Raw genomic sequence first — 24841 nt, 5'->3', positions numbered from 1 at the left:
TTCTCCACGAGTGACAGCAGGCGACCTCAGGGAATGAGGAGGCTCCACCCTCCACCCCTAAACCTGCAGCTGAGACACCCTGCCTTCCTGCAGTGTGGGTCCCAAAAGGGACCCAGTGGGCACGTTCTGAAGCTCAGGAGCAACACGAAACAAAACCCCATGGCCTCCACTTTGAGGGGACCCCGGGACCCAGTTAGCAGCACAGCCCAAGTCCCAGGGTCACCACCTGCCTGGATAACTCTTCAAGCTCCAGCTGGAAATAAGCAGCAGGCCCAAAGCCCGGCCTGCAGGGAGAGGGCAAGCCCAGCCCCCTTCTGGCCCTCCGTCCGGGGGTGGAGCCCGGAGAGGGGGCGGAGGGCGCTCCCCAGACTGCGGGCTGCTCCACCACCAGTGCCCTGGGACCAGGCTGTGCTTTGGGGTGAGCAGGCGGGCACAGGGACCCAAGGAGCCAGCCAGAAGCAGCCTCCTCAACTTCCAAGGACCCGCCATGCCCCTGACTGGAGGCCGTGGTCAGTTGGCATCCGGGAAAGACGCCAGGCGCTGACTTTCCTGCACAGGACGGGCCATCTTGCCACACTAACTCTCCCCGTCCCAGCGGCAGGGGGAAGACTCGGCCTTGGAGACTCTGCGTGTGCTCAGCCGCCGCCTCAGGGAGGAGAGCTTGTCCCCCAGGGCCTTGCGCAGCCCTGCATTGTCCCTGCCACAGGGCAGGTCTTGCCTGGTCGCTGGGAGCTGCCCTGTGAACATCTCCCACCGGTCCAGGGCATCCACCGCCCTGTCCACCTGCGCCAGCTCCTCCTCGGCCACATCCCGTTCCAGGGCCTGGATGCACGTGGCCAGCCACCGTCTGTGCTCCTCGATGGCCTCCACAGGGCCCCCCAGCTTCGGCAGAGCCTCCGAGGCCACCAGGGAGCTCTGCCCATCCTCAGGCCCCTCAGGGAAGGCATGACTCCATGCATCAGGCGTGAGGGGCTCTGACGGGCTGGTGACGGGCTCGGAGTCGCTCTCACAGCACATGCCAGAGTCAGCGCTGAAGGGCGGGGTGTCCTCCGAGACAGATGGCTCTCCAGCTTCCTGGCAGGGCCACGAGCCCGCTGCTGCCTGCGTCCAGGCGTGGAGTCTCTGGAAGGTAGAAACAGGCTGAGTGCTCTCTGTTCGGGTGCTTGTCTGGCCAGCGAGCTGCCCGAGGACCCAGCTGTCTTCAGTCACCCTGAGGCCGGTGGCAAGCTGGTGCCACCAGGGCCCTAACGCCCAGCACTTCTGAGGGCCGGAGTCCAGGCTGTGCCAGAGCCAGACGTTCCAGGCCACAGGAACCTGCTGTTCACTTTTCAGGAACTGGGCACCTCTTGCTAAGCCAGCCTTTCCTCAGAGGTCAACTCCAAAGCTCGTAATTAAAGCTAGAAAATGTTAAGGCAAAAGGAATTCTCAAAACGCTCCACTCCCTACGTGTTTCACCGTGGCTCACCGTTACCTGTGCTCCTGAGGTCCCCTCTGTGCACCGTGTCCACAGGATGGGACAACAGGCAGCACTTTCCAGCACTGATCAGCAATCAGTGGACACTGGCCATCACCACAAAGCGTGGCTTTTTCTCAGAGCGGAGACACTGGCCCTGGGTCAGCTCCGCGGCTCTTACCAAGTCCTCGGGCCATCCCAGGACACGTGGCAAACCTTCCGGTAGCTCCCGCCTACTACCGTCATTGGCCCACCAGGTCCTGAGCCCTGTCCTCAGGGGGGATTGGCTGCCCCCAAGGGCCCACCCATTTCAGGGAGCACCATGGGAAGAGAGGCTGCACCCACCACCTCAGCCCCCGGAGCTGACCCAGGGTCTGCTGAACACCCCCCTCAATTGGGCAAAGTTGAGTGAGACCCCAAATGAAGGACGGAAACCGAGAAATCACAGTCCTCCAGTCAGAGCTGCCCTGAATTCCCATTCACAGCCTCCCCGGGATGAGAGCCGCTGCCAGCCAAGCCTTTGCCTGTGCCCCCGTGACAGGGCAGCTGGCCCACGCGGGTGCCTCCACAAGCTGACAGACATGCCAGCTGCCCTGTTCTGCAGCAGCACAGGCTCCTGCCTCCCCACTAGGGAAGGATGGACACCCAGGGGGCTGACCCTCTGCTCCCAGGGGAGTCAGTACTACAATCTGAAAATGCCTGGTCCCTACCTCAGGCCCCCAGCATCACAGGAGCCCGTTCAAGGCGTCCAGGCGAGACCCCCACCCCGCCAGGGAATTGTGACACCAGGGCAGGCTGAGAGCCACTTCCCTGCCAGCAACCTCCCTGAGGAAGGGGCTCCCCAGAACCCACGAGTCTGACAAGTTTTGGGCTTCAAATTCATAGGTCTGTGCCTCCACTGAAAATGTGTTTTAAGACAAAGATGGATTTTAAAAGAAATTAAGAGACAGTTTGCAAACAAATCTTCCCATGGGAGGAAGAAAAGGGACCCTGCTCCGTGGCCATGCCACGTGCTGCCAGCAGAGGGCAGCATCCCCTTCCCAGCATTGCCCGAGGCGGGCGCTCCGTCCTGGACTGGGTAGTCTGGTTCCCTCTTCCTTCCAGGATCAGTGACCTGCCCCATGGCCAATCACAGGTGCTGCCACTTGTTAGGTACCAGCTAAGACGCGATCTGCCGCCAAGGAGAGCTGTGAGGTCCTGGAGGATGAGGACGCAGCACAGGTCCTTTGCCTGTGTGCGGCTTCCATGGGGCCAAGTCGGGAGCCAGGGCAGAGCTCACCTTGTACCTGTCAGCGAGCCGGAAGCCCAGGATGTGCTGCAGCTTCCGCAGGCAGATGGGGCAGAGGTCCGGGGGCCGCCTCAGGGCCTCATCCAGGCTGAGTGCACCTTGCATGAGGCAGCGGAGCCAGCGGCAGTTCCCCAGGCCCAGGAGGTGACAGAGCTCATGGCATGTGACCTGAGGGGGAAGGCCACCAGCCTTGCCTCACAACCTTGCCCTCTACCCACAGACTCCCAACCCCTGGGTGAGGACAGATGGTTGGCAGATGGTCCAAGGGCACCTTCCCCTTTGAGGACTCTGGGGGAGCCGCATAGCACGGGGACTTGGGAACCAGGCCAACACTGGGTCAGATCCCAACCCTGCCACTTCACTGCTGCCTGGCCTTTGGCAAAACACTTGGCGTGTAAGCCTCAACTTCCTCACTCTGTAAAGTGAGGGATCGTCTCTTCCTGGGGAGAACTAGACAATATAACTGGCCAGATCCACATCCACAGCTGCCCAGCTGCCCTCCTCTCCCTGTCCCCCATGCCCACCTTGCAGCACTGTACCATCCCCAGGGCGCTGAAGCACTGGCTCCTGCCTCCATCCCGGAGCAGGGTCTCAGGGCCATTTGCTGCCACCTCAAGCAGAGCTGGATCAAGGGCATTGGGCCCCACCTGCGAGAATTCCCCTGAGAACCTGGAGAAGCTGCAGACGCCCACATCTGGGGAGAGGGAAGGACAAGGGGACTCAGTGGGCAGCCTCAGATTCAGGGAGCCCAGAGTGAAAGCACCCATCCCCTCTTGCAGCCCAGCCATGGCCTGAAGATGAGCCAGTCCCAGGGCACCCTGCCCTGCCGGCTTGCCTCTGTGAAGGCTGGCCCTGGGGCAGCAGCCAAGCCACCTCCTGCCCAGGAGGAGCGGAAACGTGGGGGCTCTGATCATGCAGCTTTCCCACCGTGCCTCAGCCTGCCCAGGAGCGAGAGCACATGCACGATGCTCCGAGCTGCCAGGCTCCCTCCAGGTGGAAAGCGCAGGACCCACTCACCGTGCCCCGGCAGGAACTTGCTGAAGGTGAAGCTCCAGGTCTCGTGTGGGTACAGGTCAGACAACGTGAGGCCCAGCACACACAGGGCGTCATCTGGCTTGTTGTTCTTCAAGAAGGACAGGATGCCATCTGTGGGGAGAGCACTCCCCAGTGTCAGGAGGTGGCTAGGGACCCATCTCCAGCCCTGCCCGGGCAGGCTAATAGATGTGGAAGTGGGGACATTATTCTGTTTTAACCAGAGGGTCAAGGTCAGAGAGAGACCTGAGCAGCTGCACTGCTGTTTCTGAGGACTGAGGACTGACCGAGGAAGGGCCACAAGCCAATGAATGCAGACGCCCCTGGAAACCGGCAAAGGCAGACAGGGTCTCCCCAGAGCCTGAGGAGGAACGCAGCCTGCCCACACCTTGACCTCAGCCCAGAGAGACTCCTGACCACAGAGCTGCAGGACCAGCTGTGTGGTCACCGGTTACAGCAGCGATAGGGACTAACACTCCCCAGGAGTGTGGGCATGGACAGGGCTGAGTGAGCTAGGACACAGCTAACGAGGAGCCCAAGGAAGGGAGAGGGAGTGGCCAGCCAGGTCCCAGGAAACCAGAAGGGAGTCTCCAGTGACTGAAGAGAGGAAGAGAGGCCACCATAGAGGAAAGCGCTTTCCAAGGCACAGAGAGGCTGGGTGGTGGGAGAGACATCTCCACAAAGGCTGAAGTGGCAGGACTCAGTAGGGAGATGACTTCCGCTAGTGAGAGCTACAGAGTGCAGTCCTGGCGTGGCCTTGGCCAGCAGGGGAGGCCAGGGGGGAGCATCACTGCAGGTGGGGAGCCGAGTGGAAGGAGGGGCAGAGTCGCTTCTGATCATGTCTCAAGAAGGGAGAGAGAAGAGCAGTGGGCACTGCCAGGGCACCGCCGAGGGCCTTTCCTTGCATCTCAGGGAGCCCACGCCAGCATCCGCCATGGGTGAAGGTTTAAGCAGGTGTGGACCGGGCAGGGAGAGGAGAGGGGAATGGTGAAGTCTGAGCCTAGGAAGGGCATCAAGAGACAGAGGCAGGGCTGGGGTCGTGGCTCAGCGGTGGAGCGCTTGCCTAGCGTGTGTGAGTACGGGGTTCGATCCTCACCTCCACAAAACAAATCAATCAGTCCGTCAATCAATAAAGGTCCATCAACGACTAAAAAAACATTTAATAAAAGATACAAAGGGAGGTCAGGTGGTGAGGAGGGGACTAGAGAGACAGGAGATGTTTTAGGAGGCGATGGGGGATGCGCTCTGGCTGATGGAGATGATGCTGCACATCACTGTCAGGGAAATACAGCCTGAGCTGTAACTATAATTTTAAAAAATATGACTTTAAATTTCCCTCAAGTAGAAAAGAAACAGGACAAATTGATTTTAATAATATATTTGATTTACTTAGTATATCCAAAATATTTTCCTAACACATGCTCAAAAAAAAAAATTTTTTTTTTAACTGGGGATTGAACCTGGGGCACTCAACTACTAAGACATATCCCCAGCCTTTCTATTTTTTATTTAGAGACAAGTTGCTGAGGCTGACTTTGAACCTGTAATACTCCAGCCTCAGGCTCCCAAGCCACTGGGATTACAGGTATGCACCATCAAACCCAGCTACACACATACTCAAAAATTTTAAATTATGTTTTTGTTTGTTTATCTGTTTGTTTTGGTGCTGCTGAGGATTGAACCAAGGGGCTCTCTACCACTAAAGCCACATCCCCAGCCCTTTTTATTTTTTATGTTGAGACCCTAAATTGCTTAGGGTCTCACTAAGTTGCAGAGGCTGGCCTTGAACTTCCCATCGAGCTCCCTAAATGCCTCAGCCTTCAGTAATCCCAGCTACTCTGGAAGCTGAGGCAGGAGGATCACAAGTGCAAATGCAGTCTGCACAACTTGATGAGACCCTGTCTCAAAATAAAAAATTTAAAGAAAAAGACTGGGGATGTAATGCAGTGGCTAAGCACCCCTGGGTTCAATCTTCCTTACCACAACAAAATAAATAAAAAAGAAGTGTAAACTGATGTTTCAAACAAGATGTCCAACTAATAGTGAAAATAGCAAAGTGCACCATGAGTAAGATAACAGACAGAATTGGCAGAACCAACAAACACAGCCAGGTAGGCTCCAGGCAGATGCTGTGAGCTGCTGTCAGGGGATTGGAGCCCTAAGGCCAGTCACAGAAGAAAAAAATGCACAGGAAACTACACAGCTGCAAATCAGGACACGGGAATGAGGACTTACTGGTGTGGTGAGGAGCACGTCAGACACCGTCGCAGAGAGTGCTAGAGGGTGAGGGAACAGAAGTATGAAGGCCAAACAGAAATCTCAGAGCAAGAGGGGACTGGCTCACACACCCCAGAGCATGTGGCAGTGTGGACCAGAGGCCAGTGAAGAAAGGCCGCGTGAGCAGTTCCCAGAACGAACAACACCAATCCACTCTTGCTAGAGAGTGCCTGCTTGGGAACCCCTGGGCTTGCGTCTGGGTCTCCTATCCACTCAGGTCCCATTCCTCAGCTGGCCTCGCTCTCCAAAGGCCAGCAACCTGCAGACACAGTTGGAGCTTCAAGGGCCAGGTCCTCTGGGCACACTCGAAGGCCTTTGCAAGAGTGAATGTCTGCAGCAAAGCTCAGCAGCCTTCAAAGGGTGCCCTTTACCTGCTCAGCACCTCCAGAGAGTTTCCGTGGGCCCGAGCTGTGAGGCCACGTCCACAGACACTGCTGGATAGGGAAAGGAGCTCCTTATCCCCATTCTGTCCAAAAGGCTGGGGAACTGATGCCCACAGTGGAGCAAAAAGTTCTTCCCTCTCTGGAGCTCCTTCCTCCTCTTTTCCTTCCCGAATGGGCCTTTTGCTGCACAGTGGGATCTGGCCCCCCGGCCATGGTGCTGCGCTCCACCCCCAGCCTGACTCACCTGTGTGGAGCTGCAGCTCACCGGAGTCCTGCCTGGGGCGCGAGGAGCAGCGGATGGACACAGCTGCCACAGAGGGCAGGCACTTGACCCGCAAGCCCAGGAAGAAGGCCTCCACACCGCTCCGCAGGTGCTCCAGCAGGGCGCGTCCTGCCAGCTCCTCGCTCAGATCTGGGGGCAGAGCAGCTGGTCAGCCCCACGGTGCCCCCAAAGGTCTGTGATCACTGTGTCAAGGAGCTGCCACCAACACTGACCATCCCAGCAAACAAGGCCAGTGCCCAGACAAGAAGGCAGGAAACCCGGCATGGTGGCACAAACGTAATCCCAGGTGCTGGGAGACTGAGAACGAGGATCCCAGGTTCAATACCGGACTGTCTCCAAATAAAGAATAAAAAGGGCTGGGGATGTAGCCCAGTGATAAATCACCCCGTATTCAATCCCCACTACCAAAATAGAAAGCAAAGGACAGGAATCACTGTCGCATGTGAAACTCAGGGAGGCAGGGATTTCTGCAGCGATGCCAGAAGCCTGTCAGCTGATCGGGGAGACCCACACGGGGGTGGCAGGAGCAGCCATGGTTCTCAGCTGCAAAGAGCCTGGTTGAAACGGGGATAAAGGCTCACGCTGGAAAGCAAGGACTTGGCAGGGCAGGGAGGGGCCATTGGAGGGAGGGATACAACCAGACGGCATCCTAGGAGGACAGATGGACACGACCAGGAGTGGAGGCCATGGGAATGGTTGCAAGGTCTCCAGACCCATAGCCTGGCCTCAGCCCAGAACTGCTAGAAATGCAGGACCCAGAACCACCCCAAACCTCCCGCCATGGCACCTCTCAGCAAGGCGCCATGTGTCTACATGTCGGGGAGGCGTCTCCTGGAGCTGCAAACAGGACACAAAAAGGGGGGCTGGTCCACAAGGTCAAGAGCAGAACCTTAGATGTGGGGTTATGTACAGCAAGACCCACGATGCCCTCAGCACTCTGATCCTGAGCAGCTGACAGGGGGTAGCGTGGACCCGGGGGCTGCTAGGGCAAGGTCACCTGAAGCCCAGCCTTCCTCTGGCTGGCAGAACAGGTGCCAGCCTTGGGAAGGGTGTGGACATCAATGTCTCAGACGGACACTTGGCATTCCTCTCCAAAGCCTAGTGCCACTTATGCCAGGTTGGGGCCACCTGCCTTTGGAATGCTGGGAGCACACTGGCCAGCCCACCCCTGACCCTCCCCATTACCTGGCTGGGTTATTCTCTCGGCCCTTGGATCTCCCTGTGTTCCCCAGCCCTCCAAGCCATGCTGGGGGTCCCTGAGTCCTGCTCCCCATGCTCAGTCCAGTATCTTCCAATAGTCCCACGGCCCAGGCTTTCTGAGCAGTATCAACGATGGGTGGGCAAAGCCGGGGCCTCTCTGCCTCCCCCCAATTCCAAACACACCCACTGCCATCAGCCCTAATTCCAGCCCTGCCTGGGGCTGTGCCCAAGCTGGTTCCCTGGGCTCCAGCCCCCTCCCCGTACCTATTGGCTGCAGGTAAATGTGCTTCCGAACCAGGCTCTGCTTCCGGTGCTTCAGGGAGCTGTGGAATGTCTGGAAGTCCTCGGGGGCCTCTGGGTGGCTCAGCAGCCAGTCGAAGGCCGAGTGGATGAGCAGTGTGCAGAAGAGAGTCCTCTGGGGATTGTAGGCTTCAGACAGGAACAGCCTCTCCGCCGGGGTGAAGGCTGAGACGTAGAGCTGCTGCAGGGCCACGTCGCTGGAGACCAGCGCATCCTTCAGGGCCCGGGGGCCGAAGCTGAACTCCTGGGCCTGTCTACACTGCAGCATGGTAGCCATGCCCAGGAACTCCAGTTGCTGCCCATGAACCACCCAGGGGACAATCACGGTCTCTTCTAGCACCTTTCCTTGAACTGACAGGAGGGGCTGCCAGAGACTCCCAGCAGAAGGATCTTGGGCCAAGAGCCTGTGTGGCCCAGCCCTGCCTGGTGCTGGACCTCCTTAGCAAAACGTGGGGAGGCATGGGCGCCTCCAGGCCTGCCGACACCCTGTGGGGGACATAGAGCATGCCACTGTCATCACTGGCACACACAGGCCGGCTGTGTCGGGCACAGGGGAGCCCTGCACATCCCCAGGATACAGCACTTTCCCCCAGACAGGGATAGAGGCCACTCTTCTCTTTGTCCTTCTGGCAGGCTGGGTCCCCAATCCAGAAGTGAGCTGGGAGACTCCTCTCCCCTAGGCAGGGAAGCCTTTCCAGGACCACGCTCTGCTGAATCCCCAGGAAGGGTGGGGGCCCACTCCTTGTCATACACCCAAACTCTGCCCTGAGCCCTTAGAGGGAAGGGGGTGCACATCTGTAAGTCCCAGCAGCTCAGGAGGCTGGGGCAGGAGGATGGTGGGTTCAAAGCCAGCCTCGGCCACTTATCAAGGCCCTAAACAACTTAGGGAGACCCTGTCCCTAAATAAAAAATAAAAAGGGCTGGGGATGTGGTTCAGTGGTTAAGCGCCCCTGGGTGAAATTCCCAGTACGAAAAAAAAAAGGAAGGGGGCATCTGACGGGGCATCTGCTGGGACCCTGCAAAGCCAGAGGGGCCCCTCCAGACATGAAACTGGAAGTTACTCTCTGTGATCACAAAGGGTACCCCATCACTTGGGGCCATAACTGCATCTCTTCTTAACCAGCCACAAGCTTCCTGGCCAGAGCTGTGCATGTCCCCAGGAAGCACATGGAGGAGGAAGGTAGCTCCAATGGCTCCCAGACCCAGAGGTGTCCAGGGCCCTCACAAGGGCTCTGAAACACAAATAAAGTGGTCATGGGTAGCATGCCAACCCCTGCAAGCTATAAATGGGGAGTTGCAGAGAAGCAAGGGTTTGAACCACTGGGATAGCCCAGCAGGGAGAAGGGACAAGCAGCTAGACTGTTACACCTGCTCTGTAAACCAGCATTGTCCTGAGCCAGGAACAAGGACTGGCGTGGCCACGCATGTGTCAGAAACACACCTGAAAAGCTGTCAGGAAGCACTTGACCGGCTGCTTTGGGCCTTCCTTGATGTCTCAGTGCAGGTGTGAATTAGGCAAAGGCAGGTGAGGGACAGGCTGGGTGGGATACCTTCGTGGAACAGTAAAGGGAAGGACAGGGATGGGGGTGGGGGACCAGAAACCAGAGATGAGAAGATGCACCGGTAACAGCAGCGAGAGCCAGGGGAACAAGGACCAAGGGTGGACTGCCCCCGGCCTTCCTCAACTCAGGAAGTTCAGCCAGACCCAAAAGCCACTTCTCTGCAGAGCACCAAGCTGTGGGGCCTCCAGCCCTACTTGGAAACCAGAAGTGGGCTCCCTTCTGTGTGAGAATGAGGAGCCCAGACTCTCTTTAGTTAATCCCAACTTAAAACCTTAATCTAAAAAATACATTTATATCTATTCAAACACGTTTGAGCAGGAAGTCCGAGGTACATAACTTTTAAGCCTTCCTTGGAAGGAAATACACACATACGTATATAATACATGCACACATAAGTCCATAAATACAATTTTTTTCCATTGGAAAGTGCTGTCTTAAAAGAAGGAAGGGCCAGGATTAAATTCCCATCAAGATCCTTCCCACACAGAGTTTTATATATTTTCTCTCCATATATATTTAACAAATTTAAGATCCAACTGTATGTATAATCTTCTATCTTTTGCTTAGTATGTTATGGCATTTTTCCCAAAGCTTTAAATATTCTATAAAAATGCCATTTTCCTTGACTGTCCCCCATACAGCAGGGTGCTCATCTTTGCTCACGAGCCTGTTTCCATCTCCTCCAGATGGATTCCTAGAGGGGTTTCCATGTGCCGGGGTTTAAAGCATCTTGCTTTGTATTTCCAAGTCACTTCCCAGAAAGGACATGCCAGTTTACATTCCTGCCAGCCTTCAAGGTTCTGAGTAGAGAGCAACAAATAAAAATAACTGCTCAGGGCACAAACCCCTCTGGGTTCCTGGCAGGGCTTTGTCACATTAGTGCCCAGGATGTGGGTAAGTGTTCAGGAGGTGAAAAGGTGGAGCAGAGCAGAGCCACATCACTTATGAGAATTGGACTGATCCTGTGCTGAACACCCGCATCCCATGCCCACTGCCAGACTCCAGGGCAGTTCCAGCTCCTCTGCCCATCCGGGACATGGAGGCAATACTGGTGTTTCGCAAGAGAATGAACAATTCACTCCTGGGTGTGGGAAAATAAAAAATCCACCAGCTGCATGGGGGAGGGAGAGGATCAGACCCATGGCAATGGGAAAGGCCCGGTGGGCAAGTTTCCCAGGGATCAGGGGTGTGCAAGGACCAACAGCAGGGAATTGAATTTCCACTGCCAGCCCTCCCTTTGGGAGACCCAAGTCAGCCAGAAGCAGCCGAGAAACTCATGAGTTTCCAAAGGAGGCCAGGCTAGTCCCAGGGCAGAAGTACACACGGATGTGTCTGTTCATTCATTCACCCACGCAGTCGTCGTATTAGTAAGGGGTCTCCAGGGAAACAGAAGCAATAGGAGGGAAACATTTTATCGGTGTATTGATAATGTATGTGATTTATTTATTTATTGTTGTGGCACTGGAGATTGAACCCAGGGCTGCTCTACCACTTCTCTATACCCACTGCCCTTTTTTATTTGACACAGGGGTCTTGTTAAGTTGCTTAGGGCCTCAACAAATTGCTGAAGCTAGCCTCAAACTTCCAAACCTCCAGCCTCAGACTTCAAAGTCATCATGATCACAGTTCCCACCAGGCCCAGCTACAAATATATTATGAGGAGTGGACTCTGTGATTAAGGAGGCCAAGAAGGTCCATGAGCCATCTCTAGCAAGTTGGGAAGGAAGCGGTAAAATTCAGTCCAGGGGTCCCAATCCAAGGGCAGGGGAAGTTGAGAAGTCCCAGCTCAGAGAGTGAGGCAGAAAAGAGGGCGAATAACTCCTTCCCCTGCCCTCTGTTCTATTCCTACCCTCAAGGGCCTGGAAGGTGCCCACCACATTGGAGAAGGCAGTCTGCTTTACAGGGCCCACAACCCTACTGCCGATGTTACTGGAAACACTCCACAGACACATCCATGGTGTCTCATCTGGGCACCTACAGCCCAGTCAAGTGGACATATGAAATTAACTGCCCCAGGGCTGGGGTTGCGGCTCAGTGGGGGAGTGCTTGCCTAGCATGTGTGAGGCACTGGGTTCAATTCTCAGCAACACATAAAAATAAATGAACCAAATAAAGTTCTATCAACATCTAAAAACAATATTTTTAAAAATTAAAAAAAAAGAAAGAAATTAACTGCCCCAGTTTCCAAGTGCACCAGTCCCTATGCAAGAACAAAAGATGTTCCTGGCCTCAAGGGACTTGGAGAGGCAAGACAGATGGCAAAGGCATTGAAGGTAAATATCGTGCAAGTCAGTTAGAAGGTGGCAAATGATACATGAAGGAGAAAAGGCAGAATTGGGGGGAGGTCAGGAGCGCTGGACCTCCATTTCCAAGAGGGGTTGAGAGTGGCTTCATCAGAAGGGGAAAAGTGGGGAGTGAGTCGGCTACCTCCCAGGAGGTGCATAGGAGGGTATCCCAGCAGAGAGCACAGCTGGGAAGTCTACCCCGTACCCAAAGGCAGGTGTGTTCTGGGGACAGGAGCAGGCTGGCTATCTGGCTGCAGCGCACAAAGGTAAGAAAGAACAGGGGACGAAGTCAGGGAGGGGGTGGCCACATTGTGCAGGAACTTTGTCCACTCCAGACAAAGGCTGTGGGCTTTGAGAAGGGGCTCTAGGAAGTCTGCCTTGTCCCAGGCTGAGCCAGGTGTCAGAGGTGTGGAGAGAGCACCCCAGCAAGCCTCAGTAGGTGGTCAGTAGGGTATGAGTCAGGGACCCCAGGGGACTGAGCAGAAATCCCTGAAATCCAAATGCCCTCAACCCCAGCTGGGGTTCTGGCATGAACTTGGTCCTCTGACCTGTAACCCCACTGTGCCTCAGTTTCCTCCCAGACATGGTATCTCCTGCCTTCCCTGCCCAGCGCCTGGGCGCCTGGTTGGGTCCAACAGAAAGGAAGAAGTTCCCAGCTCTGTGAGCAGCAAGATGTGCCAAGCACCTGACTCCTTAGACATCTCACCAGCCTATTTTGGTTTCTGGACGTAGGTCACAGGACCTGCCTACAAGCGCCTCGCTTGCCCTAGACATTCCTTCCTCTCACACCCACACTGGAGCCAGAAGCATGGCCACTCAGCTACCTCTGAATTATTCCCTTAGTGGCTCCAGGTTGGGCATGAAAGTGCGAACCCCTGTCCCTCCATATATCACTCTCTGCGATCCAGCCCACAAATGTCTGCTCAAACAGATCTCAGGAAGCCTGTGTGGCCTCATTCATCTTCCTGGGTCACTGGGGGAAGCCCCTTCCCCACCCTCAGCTGCCACTAAAGTCCCTCTGCCCTGCCAAGTCATTTCTGCACAAGACAAGTCCTCACACAGTGCCTAAAGCTGGAGGTGAAGATGTGTCCCTGGCAGCCACGGTGCCCGTCGGGAGGGAGCTCTCCAGCTCTCTCTGCCACCTGCCAACAGGGGCAGCTCTAAAAGAAAAACCTCCAAAGCTGGGCTCTGGCTATGGTCTGGGCCTCCCCTGCTAATTTTTACAAGCACGGCAGCCGCTGTGGACCACGGTCTGCCACCACCTGCTGCTCTGCCTGCATCCCTCAAGCCTCGGGTCCTCACAGAGCTGCAGGCGCCACTGTGTTTCAGATGGGGAAACTGATACTCAGAGACATGAAGTGACTTAGCTGCCATCACACCCCCGGTTTCAAAGTCATGCCTCACAGTGGAACCCCAACTTGTAGCATGCTTAGGGGGTTCTAGACAGAGACTCTCTAAGGGCAAGAAGAGGGTGGGACATGTCCCCTCTGAAAAGCGATGACTTTTCTGCCCAACTGCTATTGGTACCACAACCAAATAGCCAGTTTCCTCTTCCTCTGAGGCACCTCCCTCTCTCCCCTGCCTGTTTTGCCCAAAAACTGGGGAAGGGCATGTCCTTTGTCCAGGCTTTTCCTCCCCAGGGAGAGTGCCATTCTGAGCCAGGGTAGCCTGATTGGCCAGGTAATCAAGGTCAGGTGGCTCAAACTGTGCAGCCCTGGGCTCTTGTTCTGTCCCATCTGACTAGACAGATGCCCAGCCTTGGGGCAAGAAATCATGCTCTGATTCTTGTTATTCTGAATACGCTTTGCAGAACACCCAGCAGCTGCATGGTGCTATTCATTAGCCAAAACCGTCAAGACGCTTTGCACAGCCCCATGCAGAATGAGATGCACAGGGTGGGGGCTTTGCACAGCCCAGGTCTCCATGTGCTGCCAGGGAAATCCAGGGTTTAGACGACAGGAGCAAAGGTCTCTGTGTAAAACCCCACTTCCTGTGGCTCTCACCTCACCTGTGAGCTCCAAATTCAAATTCCACCCAGGCAGTTTCTTTCTGGGGCAGGCAAGGACCCACTTGGCTAGGTTTCTCACCCCACCCTTCCCCTCACCTCCTGGCATGTCTATCAAGTTGACTCTGTGTGCCCTCCCCCCTGCTTTTCTGATGGAGATGCTGCCCTCTCTTCCCTCAGGTGTAACATCCAATCCCTTCTCCACCAGCTACCTGGGGGGTCTCTGATGCCCACTCTGCGATACTCAGGAGAGGAATCAGGCACCCAACCCCACGCATGCGAAATTCTCTGCGCGCCTCCGGGGGCCATCCCACACCACCCGGCTCCATGCGGCCGGGAAACGCCTTCTGTGGAAGCCTTGCTCTGGACTCTCCCACCGCCTGAGTGCTCCCATCGGAAAGTCAACAGCGCTGTCACTCCACCCTGGGACGTTAGCGGGGAGTGAGCGCTGTGCCCCTTCCCTCCCTGGGCTTTCTCTTTGCGACCCAGCCCCGGGCTGTCCCGACCAGGCGCAAAGCACAACACTGCATCAAACCCTCCCTGGGTGCGCCAGGTCCCCGGGCTCCCCAGCCCTTCCCAAGTGCGCCCCTCGCGCCCACACCACCCGGACACACCGCGGGTGGAGACCGACGCTGCGGTGCAGCCTGGGAGTGCCCGGCGCCACGCTGCCCACCCCCGCATGGTGCCCTCTGGCCCTGGGCCCGGGGTCCTATCCGCGCGCCCCCTACCTCGCAGCCCCGCGCTCTCTGGAGCTGCTGGAGGGCAGCGTGGGTACTTGGAATGGGCCAACAAGATCGAAGAAGTCCCGGCGTGACGTCAGCACGAGGGGCAGGGACCGAGGCGGGACCCGGTCCAAAGTGTGCTGGGGCCGCCAAACCCGAGAGCAGGAGAGCAGGGCCAGTTCGAGGCGGAGCCACACCCCTCCCTGCGTTCCCTCGCCATTCCGTTCGCTGGGACGGCGCAGAGGCCGACGGAGTTCTCCCAGAAATACCTGGAGCGGGACCTGAGCTCTTAAAAAGCCAAGCAGCTGAGCGAGGTAAGGTAGCTTAGTGGATTCACCCGCAGGCAAGTGCGCCACGCCAGCACCACCCAGGTGGGACAGGTAAGGTCCTGAGGTGGAGGTGTCACCTGACACAGGACCTCCAGCCTAGCCCATCCTCACTCCCCCTGGACTTCCCCTCTGTTATCTAACCCAGGCATCACATGTAGTCATGCCTTGCTGGAGCACGTTCTTCACGACACACCCGGCACTCTTCAGTGCTGAGGACGCCTTATCTCCTGTCGGGAGTCTCCTGACCAGCCTGTGAAATAGCCACCCTTTTATGTGCCCTTCTGATGGGCGAAAAAGGGGTAGGCAGGAAAAGTGCAGAGCTGGAGCCACTCATCAGCCTCCTAGGCTTTTGTTCATCTTCTGGAAACTTCTTCCCCAAAGCAGAACTCTCTGGCTCCAGGAGGCCACCCCAGCCTCCTGCAGTTCCTGTCACCACTGGGCTGAATGCAGCTCCTGGGATGTGCACTCATCACCACCACCTCTCCCACTGCATCTGAAGCACACACAGGGACTTGATCAGTCCATGGCACCCAGTGCCTGGGAGACAGTGGTGCTCACTGACGTGGTGAGTGGAGAAGACGTGAACCTGCTGGGTTAATTTACGAACCTGCTGTAGTGCTTTCATTGATCTCCAATAGGGCATTTATTCCCTTAAGATTTCCAAGTACTGCCAGGCCTAGAAGAGGCAAGAGGCTCAGTGAGGCCCCTGGATGCCTCAGGGACCCCAAGACTGGGGAGCCAGCAGCATCCATTTAGCCTGCCACCCTGGGGAGGAGGGGTGTGGGACAGCTGTGGTCTGTTTCCGGACCACATTGGTCCCAAGTCCTGACCAGGATGGCCCAGGGAGCCCCCTACAGGGGCTTGGGCAGTATTCTGGAGCAATTCACCAGTCCCCTCCCAGGGCCCACCAGCAGAAAGGCACACCAAACCTCAGTGTGGTTGTGGAGTCTGGAGTCCTGGGAGCCGCCTTGCTGGATTCCAGGGCTGTGCTATGAGCTCAGATTGATAAATGGGGAGGGGAGGTTGTTGGTATTTAAGTAATGTGCTGCTTCCCTGGGCAGAGGTTGGTCTCAGAGGCAGACAGCTGAAGGGCAAAAACACATCAGAGGCCACCAGTGCAGAGCCTGAGACCCACTGCAGTTCCATTCCCACCAGAAGGGAAGGCATGAGGCTGCTGTGTTTGGACATGTACTACACCTACCTCCCCAGGCAGTCCCTGTGTCCCTCCCTGGCCTTCCTCTAAAAGGCCACCTTTCTAGGGTGACTCTAGGCAACCCCCAGGATGGGATGTGGAAGAACCTTTGGACTTGGCCCAATTGAGGACACTGAGTCCCCTAGAACTAAGCCATTCCACAGACGAGGCCAAGTCACATGGGGAAGGGTGAGGGCTGGGGAAGTGGAGGCCCAGGAACAGTGACAAACTCAGGCAAAGAGAGGGAGTGTGTAGGGAGGACAGATGCTGATCGTGCTGTGGGGCTGGGCAGGGGCACAGGCCCATCCATCTCCTGGCCTAGACCACATAGCGGAGTGTACAGAGCATGCCCACCCCAGCAGGACCAGGGGCCACTGGAAGACAGTAGCTCTGCCCTTGGCACTCAGAGAACTGCTGGAGGTGGGCGGGTGGGACTCAGCGTTGGCCCTGCAGACTCTTCACCCCTGCCACACATTCTCCCAGAATGAGGCCAGAGGCACCAGAGCTTCCCGATGTGTGTCTTGTGCTTTTGGGAGGGAGTGTCCTGCTGAGTCAAGCTCACACGGACCTGTGAGCTTTCAGAGGGTCTGGCCTTCCCCCCCCCCCCCACCCAGGCCCGCGTCTCAGACATTTCCTCTGTGTTTGGTTGCAGATGCCAGAGCTGAGCCCAACTCGGTAGGCAGAAGAGAGTCCTACAGGCAGGAACAGTGGCTCTGCGCTTGCTCCCCCAGGGCCACGGTCCTCATCCTTGCCAGGGTGCAAGATTGACCATTCACAGGGCAGAGGATCCGAGCCATCTCGGTGCCCGTCGCAGACACCCTGGACGACAAGCAGGTGGGCCAGGCCCCAAGAAGCACTCCCTAGGAAGGGAAGTTAATATGCCACCATTGGGAGGGGACAGAGCCCCTAGGGAACACCACTATGACAATAAGCCTATGCTGTTCTGCTCTTGATTCCCTCACATCTGGTAGAACATCTGTTGCTTCAAGAAGCAACTAGCCCAATCTCTGTGCCAAGTCCCAAGTTAAGAGCAGGTAAGGATTGCCGGTGGGCACTCCACACTCTCCCAAGGTCACCTGGATGATCAGAAAGAACTTCAGGCCATCCAGCCCACCCACTTGGTCCCCTCTGGGAGATTCCCCAATGTGTACCTTGTGATTTGGGGAGGTGGAGGTCCTCTCTTTTATGGCCAAATATGCTGGCCATTGCCAGCTCACAGAAGGTCTTTGTCCCCAATGTCATCTAGAGTCAGGGAGGTTGGGGTTACTGGCCAGAGCAGTGGGCTTGGTTCTCAAGGTCCACAAGTGAAGGCCACCTTCCCTGGGCCTCAGATTTCAGTGTCCATGTGTCACAGCTGGTCAGTGGCCTCTCGTTAGTGCCCACAGCCAGCAATCATCAGAATTGGCATTCCTGCTGGGCATGGTGGTGCACGCCTATAATCACTGCAACTTGTGAGGTTGAGGCAAGAGGATCACAAGTTCAAAGCCAGCATCAGCAAAAGTGAGGTGCTGAGCAACTCAGTGAGACCCTGTCTCTAAATAAAATACAAAATAGAGCCAGGGATGTGGCTCAGTGGTACAGTGCCTCTGAGTTCAGTTCCTGGTACCAAAAAAAAAATAAAAAGAAGAAGAAGAGGCCTTCCTACACCCTGCAGAGCCAGCTGTGAGCATGGCTAACCTCCCCAGAGGTGGAAGGGACTCTATTTACAGGGTAAAGGCTGGACCCAGTGGCATTATGACTACAGCTGGAGTCCAGAAGCCTTTTCCCCAAGTCGCCCCTTTCCTCTCTGGATCACCAGCCTCCTGGGGCCTTTGCAAGCAGCCCGCCCACCCTCTGCCTCATTCTGCAAAAACACCCCCATGCATGGCTGAAGGATGTGTCACCAGCGTCCCCCACGCTGCAGAGGAATTTTCCTTAAGCCTCGAGAAATGGTGATCCAACAGTAAATATCCACTGTGGACAGTCTGGGAATTCCTGAAGAATAAAAATAAAAGCAAAAAGACCACCTCACAGTCCACCCACCTCTCCTAACTTATCAGGTCACCTCCTGACAAGTTTTTTTCCTCCACATTGAAATACATTTTTAAAGGGATTCCCACCACATGGTCCACTCTGACGAGGTCTTGTCACCTAGCCTCCTGTCAATAGCCACCAGTCAGCAGCAGCCACATCCTGAGGTCTGCCACGCTTTGCTTCAGGGGTAAGTCATCTGCTTTGGGACCTTTTGGTTTATCCCAGTGTATCATAATCCCAGTTTGTTAGGATAACTGGTAAGCAATCCTGTTTCTACAGGTCTTTACACAGGACTATCCTGTCTTCCCCCTTGGCATAAATTCCCACAAGTAGATTGAGACTGGAAAGGCTATCCTCTGACGTGCGATTTCTCATGTGCTTCTCATGGGGACAAAAAACTCAGAACCTGAGAAAAGGGCCATGTTAGACCGGAACACTGGTTATTAGGAAGAAGCTGTGGAATCCCTGCCCAACCTGCCACACTTGGGAAGGGCCAGAGCCACCAGAGAGCCTCTGGGTGTCAGGCCTTCGGCGGCCCGGCTAGAACATGAACTTGAACATGTAGGTCAGCAAGGCCCTCACGGAGCACCCTGGTAAAGTCCCCACAGTGGCTGGTACCCAGGTCAACTCCCCCTCAGGCCACCCACTGTCCACACAGCACACACTGGCCTCCCTGCGGGTGGACACCAGGCCTCTCTGGTGGGAACCAGAGTATTTCCTGGGCATGGAGACCCCTGACCTTTCAGCCAGAGGGGCCAAGGCTACCGCCTCACCTTCACCCTCACCAACATCCTGTGGCCTGAGCAGACCTGGGCTACCAGAGCTGAGTGGCCTAGAGAAGCAGCTTCTCCTCCCTATACCAGTTTCCCCAGAGTGGGTTGAACAGTGGCCCCAAAAAGATATGCCCACCTGTATCCTCAGAATGGGATCTTATTTGGAACAAGTGTCTCTGCACATATAAAGTAAGCACCTCAAGATGCGATAACTCTGGATCAGGCCCTCAATTCACTGAGAGCGTCCTCATAAGAGATAGAAAGTAAGCTGGGCGTGGTGGTGCATGCCTGCAATACCAGGTACTTAGGAGGCTGAGGTAGGAGGATTCCAAGTTTGAGGTCAGCTTGGGAAACTTAGACAGATCCTATCACAAAATAAAAAATAAAAGGACTAGGGATGTAGCTCAGTGGTAAAGTACCCCTGGGTTCAATCCCCAGTACCAAAGAAAAAGGAGAGGGAGAGAAACCACAGTGACGTGAAGGGGGTCTCGTGACGTGGAAGCAGAGATGGAGTGATGGGGTCACAGGACAAGGAGTGCCTGGTGCCTCCGGACACTAGAAGAGGCAGGAAGGACCTTCCCCTGGAGCCTTCAGAAAGAGCGTGGCCTTACCCACATCTTGATCTCAGACTTCTGGCCTCCAGAAGTAACAACAAATCTGTGTTGTAAGTCAACCAGTTCGTGGCAACTTGTTAGAGCAGCCACAGGAAACATCCAATTTGAAAAATAGGAAAATGCTTTGTACAGATTGTTGGAAGGATGAGAAAAAGAAACTCTTCATGTTCTTGGCACATGGTGGGTCTTTAAAGCAGGACAACCATTCATTCGGCAAATACTTTGCACTGGGCTTTGGGACAGGATGTTTGACATCTCTGTGCACCTTGGGCCCCGGCTTCCCTACGGCCCCAGCTGCTGTGCCCGCAGGCAAGTGTGGGGGCAGAAGGGGATGATGGAGATTGAGGACAGCTTCTTGCCCATATGCCATGTAGATGGGCCAGATGAGCCAGGGTCAAGGGGCAGAGAGGGGCTCAGGTGAGGGAGAGGGTTCCCAGAGTGCGCTGGGCCCGTGGGCAGGTGGGAGCAGCTGGGTGATGTGGGTAGAGAATGAGGTACCGTCACTGGTGGGAGCCACTGACAGCATGGAGCAGGGATTGGAACCACAGGGCTGGTCAGGCACAGCCTTATACTCAGGTCATCTGGGAGCAGCAAGGGACGGAGGGGACATGCAGGGGAGGGCAGGTGATGCTTAGATGGGAATCAATGGGGGTGGGGCAGGTACACTGTGCTATTCTGCAGGACTTAGGGTCTGCTCGGATGGGGCCAGGGCATAGAGTCCAGGCCTTCTCCAAATGAGGGGCTCCCTGACTATGCCCCAGTTTCCCCAGGCCTCCCTGTCTCACCAGCTCAAGCAGCTGCCCCTGGAACACAAAGGGAAGCTAAGGACCATTCCATCTGCTCCATGCTTCCAAAGCAGCCAGGGACTCCGTACTGAGGGACCATCCAGTGTCGGCTCCAGCTGGGTGCCAGGGACCCCGACCTGTTGGAGCTCTGGCCCCCACCCCATCCCAGGGTAGAGGAAGACCATTCTCAGGTCTGAGGGGAAACAGAAGCCCCTGGGCACAGGAGCATGGTGCTGTAGTGATGGGGGCAGGCCCAGCTGGCCCTGGCCTGGGGCCCAGCTGTCTGCTCCCGGCCTGAAGCTACCCTTTGAGCTAATGGATTAGCATTCGCTCCCGGTCCCCCAGCTCTGAAAGTCCTTGTTTCCCCAGAGAACAGCCAGGGTGGCTGGGATGGCTGGGGCTGCAGGGACCTCAGTGCCGAGATGCCCCTCAACATGCACACACTGAAGGCCCTTAGCTGCCCGGCACATGGACAGGGAGCTGCCAGGCCCCTCTTGGCAGTACCCGTTGTCCCTTCCCTACCACCCAGATCCCCAGGGCTTGGCCAAGGTCAGGGGATGGGGAGGGGCCCAGGCATCCAGGAGCCTCACTTTCCCCGTTGGCCTGTGTCTGTCTCTCCTGGGTGCCTCTTGCCATGCCCCCACACCATCACCATGCCCCTCCCGCTCCCCGAAGCTCACTCTTGGCTTTGTATAGTCAGGGCAGTGGCAGTGCCCACCTGCTGCTTCTCAAGCAGAAACAGAAGGCTGGCCCAGGCGAGATTTGCTGGAACAGACCCTTCCCTGAGCAGGGTGCACGCGCCCTCTCCAGGCCCTGTGACATCTGTCCTTGTTGGGGTTCACCTTGTCTCTAGGCTGCATGGAGATGGTCCTGCAGCTGCTACATGGGGACCCTAAAACAATAACATTGTCAGGAGGGCAGTGCTGGCCGTCTTGGGGGTTCCCTGACACTGAGTTACATCCCGTGCAGCCAGGACAGCTGGAGAGTCCTGCGGGCAGGCCTGTCTGCTCATCTCTGGTGGTCATGGGGCTTAAAGGCCCCATGTGTGGTGATTTGGCCCGGGTGCCCATCTGAGGTCACACTCTGGAGACCTGGATGTCCCTCCCTCTGGGGAGACCCACAGGCCTTTCTTCACCCTATTGGTGGGCAGAAGAGACCCAGGGATGCACAGAGTCCAGGGGGCGTGAGCACTGGGGTGTGGGCCCCCAGTGCTGTGGGCACAGGGCCCTAGCCTTGCATGCTCAGCCCTGCCTGAGGGGGTCCCAGCTTTGTGGCAGCACAAGGCCTCTGAATCCTTGGCCCAGCAGCTTTGTCTGCACAGCAGCACCCGATGGCAGCACCAGGTGGCCCTGCTCTGGGGTAGCTGCTGGATGAGGGGTCCTCAGGCAAAGAGACCAGAACACCCCAAGTCAGTGCCTTGGCAGTCCACACCCCAGCGCAGGGAGGGTGGACACAAGGAAGCCCTCTCTACGGGGCACACTCCTGCCCAGACCAAGACCACAGGGGCAAGAGCCAGCTAGGTGCCACCAACACTGCAGGTTTGCTCTGGAGTCCCCGGGGCCATCACCCTGCCTGGCTGAAAGGGGTGGGGCTCAGGCAGTGCCCAGGAAGCAGAGCGGCTTTCACCAGGACTGGAGAGGTAGCCCTAGGCCAGGACACCCACACCTTCCCCCTCAGTGCTTCTCATGCCAGGAAACTGCACTGTCCTAGCCCCCACCCCCGCCCATGTGTCCACTGTCACCAAGGAGCACCCAGTCGACCTCCAGAATCTCTCACAACTACCCCAACCCCAGCCTACTGCGGCCTCCCCACTCCCTCCCAAGCCCTGTAACCCAACGGTAACCCTGTCAAGGTCCTCTTCTTTCCGGAGAAGGCCCAAACTTCTCCCTTGAGGACCTGAGGCCCTGGCCACCTCCCCTGCCACATCCCACCTGCCCAGCTCTGCTTCCCAGCCACGCATCCCCTCCCGCTGGGCCCACCTCTGGCGTCCCTGCCTGGGAGGAGCGCCTCTCCCCACACCCCACCTCAGCAGGGCCTCTAAGACAGGAAGAGGCCGCCCTGCTCAGGGCCACGCGTGCTCTGACCACTGCCCCTCACTACCATCCTCAGCCCCAGCCTCTCCTTAGTCCTCTCCAGCCTCTGGGCCCCTGACTGGGCTCTGCCTTATGCCCAGAGCACCGTCCTCCTGTGCCTGGACATTTCCCACTCACAGTCAGACTTCAGGTCCAACAGCCACCTCCTCCCAGAAGCCCTCCTGTCATTTGCATCCATCAACACTTGTAATCACCTGGTCAGCAGCTGTCTTCAGCCTCTGGAACTGCCAGAGGGGCAGGGGCAGCGGCCACCTCCATCTGGTTCTGTCAGTACCTGCATCAGTGCCCAGGGCACAGTGAGCACTTGCCCAAGGGGGCCATGCGGCCACACACTGCGACATGGCTCCTAGTTACCCCATCTCTGCACACGCCCAGCACCCAGGCAGCCGTCAGAGCACGTGCACAGACGCAGCTCTTCCCGTTCACACACACAGACGCACACATGCCAACGCACACGGCAGACGCGCTCGGACTGGCTCCAGCACACACCGCCACCAGTGCCCAAATGCCCACCCTTGTCCGCCCAGTCCTCGCTCACCACACATGTGCCACACGCGGCCAGGCGTGCTTGCTCATCCTGCCCCGAGACGTCACTCCAACGGGCGCCTGGAGCTCAGTAGCTCAAGCTGCTGTTGGCCGCCTCTGCCTGCCAGCGTTTGCCAAGCAGTTTCCATGGCGACACATCCTGGGCTGACAGGAACTGATGAGTGTGGGGAAGAGGGTCTCCATGGAGAGGGTGAAATGGGAGGTCTCAGCGTCTTCCACGCCTGGCTCACAGGGGAAGTATCCCACCAGTGGAGACAACCTCCACCCCAAGCTAGGCCTGCACCCAAGAAGGAGGCTTGGGTACTTTCTCTCTGGGCTGCCTGATGTAGGTCATTCAGTCATTCAACAAACCTCGTGGGACGGCTCCCCTGGGCTGGCAGCTGGGGCTGCAGTGCTGCCTAGGACACGGGCTCAAGTTCTGAGGTTGGACAACTATCCCCACCTCTACTGGAGGCCCCATTTTAGGGATACCAGTCAGCAGTCCCTAAGCACCAAGGCCCCAGTGCCCACCTCCTCAGAGGCTGGATCCAACAGAGTGAGGATGCTAGGCTCCCCTATGGTCGACCAGTGGCTGAGTGAGTCCCATTCTCCACCCCTCCCCAAGTCACCGTGCCCTCTGCCATGGGACTTCACCCCAGTTTCTATCAGAGATGCCTGTCCCAGGACTAGCTTTGACCAGCAGAAAGTGATGGAAGTCATGCCCACCAGAGGGGCTAGATGGAGGTCTCTGGGTCCTCTATCCCGGCTCACATGGGAAGTGTCCCATGTCCCTTAGACCTCAAGGGACAACATGCCTCTGCTTGCTGAACAGGACTCCTGCTATAGCAAGCCCTCTGTTAGAAGGTGTAGGAACACATGAGGACTCAGTTATCCTAGCCAAGGCTATCCAGCTAATCCCCAGCCAACCCACCAGTTTCCCCCAGATGCACATTTAAGCCCTGCCAAGATTAACCACACCCAGTCCAGAGCGGCAACACTGCCTGAATGGCCCACTGACCCTTTGAAAATAATAACAGAAAAGTCACCTGTTTGGGGTTAGCTGTTACACAGCACTGACTAACTGATACACCCTCTTTCTAAGACCTGGCAAGCAGCTACCCAATCCTATACAGTCAGCACATGCTGATGCCCTAAAAGCTTCTCAGGGATGCTGAGAACCAGGCTAAAGTAAAGGTGGGAATCAGCCTGGGTCCTGCTGGCCTCCAGCACCATGGCCCAGACCCTGGGTTAGGCACAGAATTTGTGGGAGTGGACTTCCCATTTCAAGTCCATGATAAGACCACCAGAGCAAAAGTATTAGTCTCCACTTCTTCCTTTGCCTCAGTTTCTCCACCTATGAAATGGGTTCATATTCCTGTCCTGCCTCCTGTGGCCAACTGGTAAGACAGTGTCTACTCTGTGCCAGCTGGTGCTGGATTCGAGACTGAGAGACACGTGCATGAGGACCATTGCTGCCTTCAGGAGCCCTGACACTGAAAAGGCAGGTGACTGCACCAGCTTACAGGCAGGCCACGGCATGAGAGCCCGGGATCCACAGGAGTAGGTGGTGGCCACCAGTACCTGGCTGAGTCCCAGCTTTTCGCACTGTCAACGCTTTTCCCCACGGACCCTGTTGGGAAGTGCTTTACTTCCTGAGATAACTGTGTGCGTTCGGCAGTAATTGGCGTGAGTCTTCAGTCTCTGTTCTGAGGACACGATTCAGAGCA

At 56.7% G+C, this 24841-nt stretch overlaps 1 protein-coding gene across 4 annotated transcripts; it reads right to left on the bottom strand.

Moving 5' to 3' along the window:
• Positions 1-362: 362 nt before the first annotated feature.
• On the bottom strand, positions 363-23297 carry LOC306649603 (archaemetzincin-1-like). 4 transcript variants are annotated; one of them, XM_079120682.1, is made up of 9 exons: positions 23128-23297; positions 22784-22863; positions 21215-21388; positions 8181-8702; positions 6678-6845; positions 3759-3887; positions 3266-3435; positions 2733-2909; positions 363-1122 (listed from the first exon to the last, which is right to left on the bottom strand). In XM_079120682.1, the coding sequence occupies exons 4-9, from the start codon at positions 8491-8493 to the stop codon at positions 577-579; spliced, it is 1503 nt and encodes a 500-aa protein (XP_078976808.1). In that variant the 5' UTR covers positions 8494-8702; positions 21215-21388; positions 22784-22863; positions 23128-23297; the 3' UTR covers positions 363-576. The 4 variants fall into 4 exon arrangements, with proteins under 4 accessions (XP_078976808.1, XP_078976809.1, XP_078976807.1 ...); XM_079120683.1 differs by lacking the exon at positions 22784-22863; XM_079120681.1 differs by lacking the exons at positions 21215-21388; positions 22784-22863; positions 23128-23297 and adding an exon at positions 14797-14915.
• Positions 23298-24841: the final 1544 nt, after the last annotated feature.

The sequence above is a fragment of the Sciurus vulgaris genome (assembly GCF_902686455.1).
Source record: "Sciurus vulgaris genome assembly, chromosome: 18".
NCBI lineage: Eukaryota > Metazoa > Chordata > Mammalia > Rodentia > Sciuridae > Sciurus > Sciurus vulgaris.
The sequence above is the reverse complement of the archived record's forward strand: the minus strand, read 5'-3'. Positions and strand labels throughout refer to the sequence as shown.

Bases quoted from the DNA above. Each gene is read 5' to 3' on its own strand.
- LOC306649603 (XM_079120682.1), bottom strand. From the start codon at position 8,493: ATGGCTACCATGCTGCAGTGTAGACAGGCCCAGGAGTTCAGCTTCGGC. The intron at 3,888-6,677 runs GTGAGTCAGGCT...CTCTCCCCACAG, and splicing joins TGAGCTGCAGCTCCACACAG to ATGGCATCCTGTCCTTCTTG. The intron at 3,436-3,758 runs GTGAGTGGGTCC...CCCTCTCCCCAG, and splicing joins CAAGTTCCTGCCGGGGCACG to ATGTGGGCGTCTGCAGCTTC.